The sequence below is a fragment of the Hemitrygon akajei genome, chromosome 7 (genome assembly GCF_048418815.1).
Source record: "Hemitrygon akajei chromosome 7, sHemAka1.3, whole genome shotgun sequence".
Taxonomy (NCBI): domain Eukaryota; kingdom Metazoa; phylum Chordata; class Chondrichthyes; order Myliobatiformes; family Dasyatidae; genus Hemitrygon; species Hemitrygon akajei.
Window position 1 is genome coordinate 136,357,896 of NC_133130.1, and position 13,268 is coordinate 136,371,163.

Sequence of the window (13,268 nt, forward strand, 5' to 3'; positions counted from 1 at the left end):
AAGAAAGATTAAAATAACAATCAGAAAAATGTATATCAAAACCAAATAATAAACCTTGAAATATATTAACTAAGCAACAGAATTGACTAGATTCCCAAATCAGCTTAAAAAAAAGACTCCCCATCCCTCCTCCCCCTCCCAAAGAGAGAAACTCAGTCATAGAGCAACCAATATCTACTTCCCCTAAACACATTCCCTTAGAAAGCCTGTTGGAACCACTCCAAGAATTCAAGGTTATTTAGTATTCCAACCAGATTAAATAAAATACAGTGAGAAACAAGCTTAGACAAGTTTATAAAAAATATATAACAATTATTCATACTAAAAATATAAAAGTCATTTTTAATACATAGTATTTCTGTGTTTGCAAGATTTTTAGTCTATTATATATATATAGTCATTCATTTTTAAGTCTAAAAATTCTTGCGCATGTTCCTTCATATAAAACCATTTAAATGATCCGTTTTTCAGTGTAATCCTCAGTCGAGCCGGAGAATGAAGAGAGGGTTTAAAAATTTGACTGTATAACTATGTCATAACTTTTTTGAAATTAGCACGTTCTGCCATAACTTCTGATGAAAAATCTTGAACAATATGTATCTTTTGATCTTGGTAGTCAATCATACCTTTTCCATGGGCAGCTCGAATTAGACAATCCTTTATTTGAAATTCATGGAAACATATAATGACTGATCTTGGTTTAGATTTTGAAGCCGATCCATAGATAGGTGACCTGTGAGCATGGTCAATCAAAGGCAGAGACTTTATAATATCAAGGAATAGTTCCATCAGAAGATTTGCAAAGAATTCTTTAGGATTATCTCCTTCCATTTGTTCTTTAAGTCCCAAGATTCGTATGTTGTTACTCCTACTTCTGTTTTCCAAATCAATAATCTTCTGTCTCATCATTTCGTTGGTTTTAAATTGTTTTTCATATAGCTTTTCCATATCATCCATTCTCCTGTCCAGTAAAGTAATAACATTTTCATGTTCCTTTTTCTTCTTATTCTTCTTATCCAATTCTTCCGTTAGAATTGCTTGAATATCTTCTAGTTTCGTACCTATTTGTTTAATTTCAGTGCTGATTTCTTTTCTAAACTGTTGAAACTCCTCAGTAAGCTTTTGAATTGAACTTGTAATAGCTTCCAAAGCTGCTTTAGTGGTCATATTAAATAATATCCCGTCTAACAATAGTATTTCAAAAAGTTGGAGAGAAAAGTAAGTAAATTAGGAGCAACAGTAGAGAGCTGTTACTCCATCAGCGGCCTACAGGCAGTATCAGCAACACTTTGAATTGGAAATTGGCTCTGGGAATTGTGTGCCTACTATAACATATTTGGTCTTTGCACACTTCCATGAAAAAGAGAACCCCAAAAGAATGAATGGCAGAAAAATGTTTGAGCCCCAAAGCCCCCTCTCCCACACAAGCAGCAGCAAAGCATCAACACATTAATCCCCCTCCCCCCCCCATTTCAGCAAAAATTGTTGGTGCTCACCACCCACCAAGTAATAGCACAGCACCCAAAGAGAGACCATGATCTGCAGTCAACACAGACAATTATTTACCCAAGAGTGGGCCACTTACTCAGTTTCCTGCTCCCTCTCCTCCTCCCCCTTCCCTTTTTTGCCTTTTCACTGTTGCTGAATCTCTATGTTAACTTCCAGTGATTTGCAAATGTAGACAAGAAGACTAAAGCCACACTGAACATAATAATGTTGTGCGTGAAAATCCCAGGAGATAGCAGTTTGAGATGCTCAAACTATCCTGCCTGGCACCAACAATTATTCCACGATCAAAGTAGTTTAGATCACATTTCTTGCCCATTCTGATGTTTATTCTGAATAGCAACTGAACTTCTTGCCCTTGTTTGCATGCTTTAATGCATTGAGTTGCTGCAATATGATTGGCTGATTAAATATTGGCAGCAATTTAGTGCCATCATAATGGGGTGGTTTTCTGCTTAGACATAAGCAAGCTATTCTCACTTCAGTAGTCTTGTTGGGAATTTTCAGAGAAAGCTGAGACAGTTTTCCATGGTAAGCTCTGACACATGAAAAGGGCCTTTTGTCATGTCTGGGACAGTTAGAACAAAGCTTGCCCATCAATTTGACTGGTGTCACAACACCATTCATTCTGAAACTATACTTTCAAGCTTTTAAATTCTTTTAACAAGGTTGATTATTTATGTGACGTTCAAAATAGTTTTTTAAAGAATCAAATCTTAAAAATTAAAAATAAGAATAAATTGGGAACAGATGTTCTCAGCAAAATGTACGGAAGAAATGTGGCAAATGTTCAGGGGATTTTGCGTGGTGTTCCAATGAGACAGGGAAAGGATGGTAGGGTACAGGAACAGTGGTGTACAAAGGCTGTTGTAAATCTAGTCAAGAAGAAAAGAAGAGCTTATGAAAGGTTCAAAAAACTAGGTAATGATCAAGATCTAGAAGATTATAAGGCTAGCAGGAAGGAGCTTGAGAATGAAATTAGGAGAGCCAGAAGGGGCCCTGAGAAGGCCTTGGCGGACAGGATTAAGGAAAACCCCAAGGTATTCTACAAGTATGTGAAGATCAAGAGGATAAGACATGAGAGAATAGGACCAATCAAGTTTGACAGTGGAAAAGTGTGTATGGAACCAGAGGAGATGGCAGAGGTACTTAATGAATACTTGGCTTCAGTATTCGCTACGGAAAAGGATCCTGGCGGTTGTAGGGTTGACTTACAGTGGACTGAAAAGCTTGAGCATGTAGTTATTAAAAAGGAGGATGTGCTGGAGCTTTTGGAAAGCATCAAGTTGGATAAGTCACCGGGACCAGACGAGATGTACCCCAGGCTACTGTGGGAGGTGAATGAGGAGATTGCTGAGCCTCTGGCGATGATCTTTGCATCATCAGTGGAGACGGGAGAGGTTCCAGAGGATTGGAGGGTTGTGGATGTTGTTCCCTTTTTCAAGAAAGGGAGTGGAGATAGTCCAGGAAATTTAGACCTGTGAGCCTTACTTCAGTGGTTGATGAGTTGATGGAGAAGATCCAGAGAGGCTGGATTTATGAACATTAACATTTGGAGAGGCATAATATGATTAGGAATCGTCAGCACGGCTTTGTTAAAGGCAGGTCTGCCTTAAGAGCTTGATTGAAATTTTTGAGGATGTGACTAAACACATTGTTGAAGGTAGAACAGTAGATGTAGTATATATGGATTTCAGCAAGGCATTTGACAAGGTACCCCATGCAAGGCTTATTGAGAAAGTAAGGAGGCATGGGATCCAAAGGGATATTACTTTGTGGATCCAGATATAGTCTGAGGCTTTTTCCCAGGGCTGAAATGGCTAGCATGAGAGAGCACAGTTTTAAGGTGCTTGGAAGTAGGTACAGAGGAGATGTGAGGGGTAAGTTTTTTTTAATGCAAAGAGTGGTGAGTGCATGGAATCGGCTGCCAGTGACAGTGGTAGATGCAGATATGATAGGGTCTTTTAAGAAACTGGTAGATAGGTACATGGAGCTTAGAAAATTAGAGGGCTATGTATGGGTAACCCTAGGTAATTTCTAAGGTTAGGACATGTTTGGCACAGCTTTGTGGGCTGAAGGACCTGTATTGTGCTGTAGGTTTTCTATGTTTCTAAAACATTTACGTAAGTTATAAACATTTTAAAGTAACAATATTTTAAACATTAGAACCACTTTTGAACATATATACTTTCCCTCTGGCATCCATTGTGGTGTTGTTGCAGGGAGAGGGAGATGGAGTTGTTATTCTCCCTCTAAATCTGGGCCAGTAGAAAAAGGTACATTTTGTTTCTTTAATCTGGACTGGAGAGGCAGTAGAGTGGGTACACTCCATGAATCATCTGGACGAGCATGTAGAAGGCTGTGGATCAAGTGCTGTTGAATGGGATCAGTGTTGATACTGGATGATTAGCATGAGCGGGGTGAGCCAAAGAGTCTGTTTCTGTAATGCTTGCCTCTGTCTCTAATATTGAAATCTTTTTTTCCTGATAGACCCAAGAAGTTGCGGTTTCATCCAAAGCAATTATATATCTCTGCAAAGCAGGGGGAGATGCAGAAAGTTCTTCTAATGCTGGGTAAGTTTTCATGTGCATCTAAATATAGAATATAAACTCAGTGTCCACTTATTAGGTATAGGAGTGGAATGCTGTGTGGTCTTCTGGTACTGTAACCCATCCACTTTAAGGTTTGATGTGTTGTGCGTTCAGAGATGCTTTTCTGCGCACCACTGTTGTAACCTATGGTTATTTGAGTTAAAGGTCATCTTTCTGTCAGCTTGAATTAATCTGGCCATTCTCCTTGGACCTCTCATTAACAAGGCATTTTCACCAACAGAACTATTCTCTATAAACTTTAAAGACTGTTGTGTGTGAAAATCCCAGGAGATAGCAGTTTGAGATGCTCAAACTATCCTGCCTGGCACCAACAATTCTTCCATGGTCAAGTCGTTTAGATCATATTTCTTCCCCATTCTGTTGTTTAGTCTGAATAACATGCAGACCATGTCTGCATGCTTTTATGCATTGAGTTGCTGCAGTATGATCGGCTGATTAGATATTTGCATTAACAATTAGGTGTGCCTAGTAAAATGGTGACTGAGTGTATATCAAACAGCTATAAAAATGGAGGGGTCTTGTATAAATGGAGTTATGCTGAAGGGGTATAAAAAGGGAACATCTAGCTGTTGTTCATCCAGTTAAATTTCAAGAGTTTTTACAATCTATCCTTGAGTTTATAAGTTTTGTAATAGAAAACTGAAATACATATTTTAAAATGTTTCAAGAAAGTATGATTCAGATTCTAGATGATGTATACCTTTTATGGATAATGTAGCTTGCTAGTGCCTTAAATGTAGGATGATTTGTTGCCATTGTGGATGTGCGAAAGGTGCAGAGGAGCTAAAATTGAATTGACCTTATCTCTTACATCCTTCACATACATGAGGAGTAAAAATCTTTGTTATGTCCCAATCTGAATGTGCAATTATAGTAATTTATAATAATTTATAATAAATAGAACAGTCAATGTAACATAGAAATACACTCAAACCTGCGTGAGTTAATCTTCTGATGGCCCGGTGGAAGAAGCTGTCCCGGAGCTTGTTGGTCTAGGCTTTTATGCTGCAGTACCGATTCCCAGATGGTAACAACTGGAGTAGATTGTGGTTGGGCCCTTTTTTCACACCTGTTTTTGTAAATGTCCTGAATTGTGGAAGGGGATATACAAGCTAGATGAATTGGCAGAAACAGAGCAGAAGGAATATATTGTGGAAATTTGGGGTTGTCCACTTTGGTACATGTATATAAAAAATCAGGAAGGCAGAATATTTCTTAAGGTTTTGGTCTTCAGTGTGACTTTTGCCTTCTGGTCTGCATTTGCAAATCATCAAAAGTTAACATAGCAATTTAGCAACAGTGAAAAGGCAAAAAAAGTATGGTTTTATTGTGATATGATTATATATGAATTATTTTGATTAAGGGTAGGTCATATTTGAAAAAACTTTGCAGCAGTTTAATCTTGCACACTATCTTTAAAAACAGGATTTTAAAATATTGGCAGTAGTTATTGAAGACCAGCAAGCATGATTTTGGACCCTGGACCGAAACTTCAAAAATTGGGGACTTCTAAATTAGAAACAAAAATATTAGAGGAAGCAATTTTTGAAGAATAGTATTGATTGCTGAATCACATGATTTGTGTATACATAAGCAAACTATTGAGCTGAATCTTTACATCATTATGTCAGATTGAAGATGTTTAGGATAGATGTTGCTTCAGGCATTGGGAGGAGCTTATTTCAGTGCTTTTGGAAGCAAGGGAGGAAATGTCTGTTATGAAAACTAATGCGGGAAAATTCAATCTTTGATCGGAAATAGATATTTTAAACATGGGCCTAGGAGTCTGAGTAAAGCAACAGTTTGCATTTGACTATTAATAGATTTTCAAAGACACTTTACAAAAGTTGTATATATGGAGCAAATGTTAGGGCTGAAAGTTATTTTAGTACTATTTTCTTTGTCTTTATCTTGGTATAAATTGAAAAGTAATTGTGTAATAACTTATTATTTGGTCTACTGGCATGAAAACAGATCTAAGTTAAACAATATAACTTGAGAAATTTGCTCAAAGCTTACAGTTTTTCAATTCTTATTTCCCTAGTTGATGGGATCGATCCTAACTTCAGAGCTGAGCACCAGAATAAGAGAACACCTCTCCATGCAGCTGCTGAGATGGGCCATGTGGAAATTTGTCATATGCTTGTACAGGTTAAAATGTTTTTGTGTTGCTATATTTTAACCTTTTAAGGAAAAATGTGTGTCCTTATTCTACAATTTAAAAAAACAGTTGGGATAAAAGGTCATCATACTCATCATTGAATCAATCTCCTTTTAAATTTCAGTATGTGAAATTGATTAGCAGTGTTGCGATTTGTTACTTTCAAGGAGGTCGTGATTGAGTCCCTGTAGGCTGAAATGTTGTAATTTTAACATCTATGTTTCATGCTGTAAACAGTACTGTTAGAAAATATTATTGTCATTGGGAATTTAGATGGCAGTTTAATTAAGAGGAAGTAGGCTGTTAATTTTTTACCAAAATTATCAGACCATTTTACTGAGAAATTAATTCATGAATATTTTGATTTTTGTGCATTAGGAGCAGGTTTATTATAACTGACTTGTATGATATGATATAGTTGCAAGAAAAAGTTTTTTGAGTAATTAATGCAGAAAACCAGGTAATTGCAAAGGATTCACAAACTCTTTATTGTAACTGTGTGTTTTGCAGCGGCAGTACAATGCAAAGATATAATTATTTTAAAGCCAGTTGACCTCTTTTGCAGGCTGGTGCTAATTTGGATACCTGTGATGATGATCAGAGAACCCCGCTGATGGATGCAGCAGAGAACAACCAGCTTGAAACAGTAAAATATCTCTTGAAGGCTGGTGCACTGGGAGATCACAAGGTTAGAATTGAAGTAATAATTCAAATGCTTGTAGCATTAATTTCCATATAGATTATCTTTTCTCCCCCAAGTTGGGTGTTTCCATATTGTTCTTGATTCCCTGTATTGTAGGATGAAGGGTTAAAAGATGGGCTGGAAGTCTTTTTCAGTGGATGTAAAGGTCTTATGCTGGGGTTCCCAATCTGTTTTATGCCATGGAGTCTGGCCAGTATCCAAGTGGAGTCCATGGACCCCAGGTGGGAAACCCCTGGTCTAAAGTGAAAGTAATTCAAAGATACATTCCAACAGATTTGTGAGTGAAGTGAGTCAATGGAAGCAGATGTATTTTTAGTACTAAAGGAGGTATCCTTCTGAGTGTGGAGTGGAAGCATGATATTGAGAAATTTATGGTTGAAATTGGTGCAGGCTGGCAAGCAGCATTCTGCTTCGTAGTGCTGTTGAATGTCATTTGAGCTTTAACAGAAAATCTCAGTACAGTGGATTCCAGTAATTGGGACAAATCAGGACCTGTACCTTTTGACCCAATTTAAGGAGCTGAATTAGCCAAAGTTTCTTGAAAATAGGTTAAAATAAAGCATAAACAAAGACAAATTACCATTGAAGTGAGTAGAAAATTGTATTTTAAATGAAATACAGAACAAAGTAGAATTAATACAGTAATGTAAAACTGTATTAATTCCTAATAGTTATCGATGGACGAATTCATCCAGTATACACTGTCGTGTTTTTTGATTGATTGTATTTGATCAAAATCAGCACAGACGTTTAGTGTGGACAATGGACTGCCTTCATTGAATGTTTTCAATGATTGCATCCCCCAAATCTTCATTTTCATTTTAACATTCAAGATGATTATCCATATCTCCGAACTCTCTGTAGTTACTAACTTGTTGAAGTAAAAGATTGTTTCATTTTCACTCTTGGCTGTTTCCAGCATTTTCAAGCCTGAATACTTGAAACAACAGTGAGGAAAAACAGTTCTGAATTGTCTTGCTGCTTATTTCTCGCCAACTATGAGTGACAAAAATCACTGATTTTTTTTAACACAAACACACACAGCTGATGCTATTTATAAACTGTTTGCTCTAAGCACAGTGCACTGTTGAACGACCACGCAAGTGCAAGTGACTGATGTTAGTTAGAAACAGTTTGGCAACGAGCGGTCTCTTGCCCCAATTAAACGGCAGTGTCCAAAGTAAAGTAAGGGAATCCCAGGTATTTCCTTGATTAGTTTTTCTTCTTCAGGAATTGTCCCAAGTAAGTGGCTGCCTTGATTAACTGATAGTCTAATTTACCGGAATCCATTGTATTTATAATTTGATCCTATTGCATTCTCTAACCTGGTATTTCAACAATTGCTAACTTGCTTAATCATCTCTGTATGCCCATTCTTGATAATTCCATTCCATGTAGATTTTTTCATGGATTAATTACAATTTTTGAACATAAATTTTTAAGTAATTATTCATTAGTCATCCTTCAGTATCATATATAGTACAGGTAATTTATGTTTAATTATGTCTGCAAAAGAAAGAAAATGTCAAATTTAGTTGGATGGTTTAGGAGCACTGTATGCTGTACCATTGGGAATAATTACAAAATCTGAGCTTTATTATTATGATATGATGAGTATACAGCCATGTTAGTTTAGTTTAATGATTTCTTTGAAATCTAATTTCAGCAAATTATTTGATGGCAGTACACACAGTTGCAAGAAAAAGTTTGTGAACTCTTTACAATTACCTGTTTACTGCATTATTTACTCATAAAATGTGGTTTGATCTTCATCTAAATCACAATAATCTGCCTAAACTAATAATACACAAACAATTGTACTTCTCATCAGTACTGAGTACACCATTTGAACAATCACAGTCTAGGTTCAAAAAAAGTATGTGAACCTAGGAATGGGTGTCCTGCAAAGATCACACCAAGAGCACAACGTGCAATTCTGAAGGAGGTTAAAAAGAACCCAAAGGTAACAGCAAAGGACGTGCAGAAATCTCTAGAATTTGCCAAAATCATGTGTCCACTATAAGAAAAGCACTGAAAAAGAATGGTGTTCATGGAAGGACAAGACAGAGGGAAACCACTGCTCTCCAAAAGAAAAATTACTGCACCTCTCAAGTTTGCAAAAGACCACCTGGATGTTCCACTATGCTTCTGGGACAATGTTCTGTTGGACAGATGAGACAGAAATGAAATGAACACCACTGTGATTGGAGGAAAAGGGGCACTGCATGCCAACACCAAAACCTCATCCAGCTGTGAAACATGGTGAAAGGAGCATCATGGTTTGGGGCTGCTTTGCTGCCTCAGGGTTCTACAGCTTGCAATCATTGAGGGAACAATTAATTCAAGATTGTATCAAGACATTTTACAGGAGAATGTCAGGGTAGCAGTCCGTCACCTGAAGTTTAATAGATGTTGGATGATGCAATAAGACAATGATTCGAAACAGAAGAGTAAATCAATAACAGAATAGTTTTTAAAAAAAAGAAAATTTGTGTTTTGAAATGGCCAAGCCAGAGTCCAGACCTTAACCCAGTTAAGATGCAGTGACATGAAGAGAGTTGTTCAGGTAATGTGTCTCAGAAATATTGATAAACTGAAACAGATTTGGATGGAGGAATGGTCTAAACTTCCTCCTCACTATTGTGCAAATCTGATCAGCAGCTACAGGAAACATTTGGTGGAAGTTATTGCTGCTATAGGAGATTCTACCAGTAAATAAATACAAGGGTTCAGATACGCTTTCCAGCCTGGACTATGTATAAATGATTAAGTCATGTATTCAATGAAGACATGAAAAGTACAATTTAGGTAGATTGTGTTCATCTATTACTGTGACTTAGATGAAGATCAGACCACATTTTATGAGTAATTAATGCAGAAAACCAGGTAATTGCAAAGGGTTCACAAACATTCTTGCAACTGTATGTATAGTTGATTATTAGTGAATCTACAGGAGACACTTCAATGCCACAATGCTAACAAAAATAAATCCTCTGACAATATGGAACCATTTTTTTGTTAGAACATATAATGCCATTACTTCTTGTTATCTTAGGTTATTATTTTAACATGTACCAAACTAATGTTAGGCCAAGTTTATTGACCTCAAAGTTTCAGAATGACATCATTTTATGTAGTTCTGTTCTGCTCAGTTGAAGAAAACAAATGATAAAAATTATTCCAGTAGTTACATTGTTTTAAATAATAGAAAACATCACTACATGCGCCATTTACAAAATGTGATTCTTATATGATGTAAGTAATAACTATACAAATTTGTTTGGAACACCAGAAATGCTGTTAGAAACCACTAGAAGTTAGAAGCCCACAGGAAATGAGAGGAAGGATGGAAAACTCCAAACAGTATTTCAAAAAAAAAAAAGCTGAGAATGGTTTGTATTAGACTTACATCTACAAATACTAAGCTTCGTTAGGCATCAAATGGTATTGCAAAATGGAACCCTGTCTCACTCTGGGTAGCCAGCTTCACTATCAGATAGCTTTGACACAGATGTGTAAACAAATCTGTCAAGAATAGCCTCACTTTCAAAGAGAGAATTTGAACTCCACTAACTTATTTGTCTAAGATTGTAAAACTAAGGTAGCTTGTGCATTGGGATCTAGTACATTGGCAACAAGCTTAAACTATCAAAAGTTATATGATTTTAACTCTTGAAATAAATTAGAAAATAAATTGATTCTGTTAATTTGGGTTATATTTAAGCTCAATATCTGTTAAAAGGGGGCACCTATCCACTGCTGCCCTTTATTCTTTGACTTTGGGGATCATTTAGTGTTTTCAGTATTAAGATTAATGTGGAATCATAATGTATTAAACAGCAGGGTTCTTGGTTTGATGATCTTTGTCAATTGAAGAAAGAGTAAAGGTTTTATTTTTAGAAACTGAATACATTAAACTTCTTTGTTGGCATATTGAAGATATCTCATTTGTATTTATGATTTCCGAACTGTTTTTTTTAACAGCAAAAGGTCTAAACAAAAATATAACTTTTGGCTTGTCCACTGCATAGAGTTTATGAAGCAGAACTGGTGCTAATTTTCTGCTTATGGCTTTGTATTGGAAATGATTCCTGAAATATGAATCTTCTTATTTGGTTTAAATGATAATTGTCTATGTATCTATTGATTTATTCTAAAATCATTGAGAATTATTTTTAGATTGTCTAAGCTTGCGGCCAATAGACTTAATCCCAAAGCTCAAATCTATCTTAGTTTTGTAGTATCAGAGAAATAAATTAGTGATGTGAGAACTCTTCCCTTTGAAACTGAGGATTAGTCTTGACAAATCAGACTTCTATGGATCTCTGCAGTTTAGACTTTAACTTGAGGTAATTGTTCTGTGCATTCCTAAATGTTGATGAGGTCAAAATATGGGCATTAGAACTCCATTTATCTAACTACGTATCTTTATGTTCTTCTATACTTTTTAACATCATTGATAATCCTCTTTTATAGGATGTTGAAGGTTCAACTTGCCTTCATCTGGCAGCTAAGAAAGGACATTATGATGTGGTTGTACATCTTCTGTCCACGGGATTAATTGATGTAAACTGTCAGGTGAGTAAGTGTTCCATAAAGATATTGTCACATCTTAACAACTATCCTCCCCTCAGCTTTACTAGGGTTGTGAAGGCTAATTGGATACATTGCTGGATGCTTCACATGGCCAACCTCAAATATCATGCCTTGTACTTCCATCATTAGCTCTGTACTAATTGGAAAGGAACAGTATCTGTTACTCAACTGAAATTGAGGCAGTTTTTCCTGCTTCTTGAATGTTTATTTAAGAAATTAAAAGGTAATGCAATGAAACATCAAGAATGTATTTAATATTTATGAATTTGTGGATTGATGTCAATTCTAATGAATTTATCCCTACTACGTGTTACATCTAGATTCCTCAGTAAAATAGATAAAAAGGCTAGTACTAAATTGTTCTCAATCCAGAGACCTCATTGTGAAATAACTGTGAACTAGTGAGAGGATAAAAGGTGTAAAATTTCAGAAAATATTGATGTTTTTTCCTAAAAATAAAAGGGTATTAATGTTGAGCGTGGTACCACATCATGTAATTTAAAGTGCATAATAAGATTGAAAGGGTACAGAGGAAATTTGCATGGCTGTTGCTGTGATTTGAGAACCTGAGATATAGGGAAAAGGTGAATACATGAGAACTTTTTTTCCTCTGGAAAATCGGAGAATGAATAGAGAGAGAGAGAGAGTTATACAAAACTATGAGTGGTATAAATGAGGTAAATGCAAGCAGACCTTTTCCACTCAGGCTGGGTGAGTCTAGAACTAGAGGTCATAGGTTAAGGGTAAAAGTTGAAATATCTAAGGGGAACTTGAAGGGGGATGTTAGGGTGGTGCAAGAGGAAGTGATGTTATGCAGGTTCATTTACAATGTGTAAGATTTGGGTAAATGCATGGATAAGAGAGGTATGGAGGGTGTAGTTCAGGTGCGAGTCGATGTGACTAGGCAGAATAACAGTTCAGTATGAACTATATAGGCTGTAGTTCTCTACTATGTGTTTAATGCTGATGCTGAAAATTTGAAATAAAAACTGGAAATGCTAGATATGCTCAGTAGATGGCAGAGTTCAGTTCTTATTCCTTTTCCATGTTCTTGTTTCACTTGTGCACTTACTTATAATTTTATTTTTTTGAAAAGGACGATGGCGGTTGGACATCCATGATTTGGGCCACAGAATATAAGCATATAGATATTGTAAAGCTGCTGCTGTCAAAAGGTGCTGATATCAACATTAGGGACAATGTAAGTTACTTAATCTCTTATGCATAAACAAACTTAATGGGATAAATCTGGAAAAACAAACTGCTTTAACATTTTGAAGCATAAACAAGAGAGTTTCTAATGTGCTTTCTAGCTATGTTGTGTCCTAAATTTTGGTTTAAAGTTGCACAAGTGAAGAAAAACTAAATTAAACTATTAATTCTATTCTGATTTAAAAAAAACATGTGGTCTTTGCTCATAGTGATGACTTTTCTGGTGCCAGACTACAGTTAACTGAGATATTTTAATAAATACACATTGATTTATGGGATTTGGTTACAGTTTAGCATAAGTTTGATGAAATATAGTCTGCCTTTTATTCCCCCATAGTTGCAATCAATCCATTAGAATTGAATTTGGTCTGTATTGACACAAAACCTTCGGGTGCTGATGTTTAGACCATATTGTTGCTACATTGGCACTTTACCTTGTATAAAAAAGAGATGGCTGGAGAAGATTTTTGTTGATGCT

At 36.1% G+C, this 13,268-nt stretch overlaps 1 protein-coding gene across 10 annotated transcripts in view; it reads left to right on the forward strand.

Annotated features, from left to right (window-relative positions):
* LOC140730957 (histone-lysine N-methyltransferase EHMT1-like) overlaps window positions 1-13,268 on the forward strand; it is a 188,886-nt gene that overhangs the window by 121,859 nt on the left and 53,759 nt on the right. For all 10 annotated transcript variants that reach the window (XM_073052060.1, XM_073052063.1, XM_073052065.1 and 7 more), the window contains 5 exons: window positions 3,997-4,079; window positions 6,163-6,269; window positions 6,845-6,967; window positions 11,459-11,560; window positions 12,675-12,779. In XM_073052060.1, coding sequence (XP_072908161.1) covers window positions 3,997-4,079; window positions 6,163-6,269; window positions 6,845-6,967; window positions 11,459-11,560; window positions 12,675-12,779 — 520 coding nt within the window. The remainder of the gene's footprint in view (window positions 1-3,996; window positions 4,080-6,162; window positions 6,270-6,844; window positions 6,968-11,458; window positions 11,561-12,674; window positions 12,780-13,268) is intronic.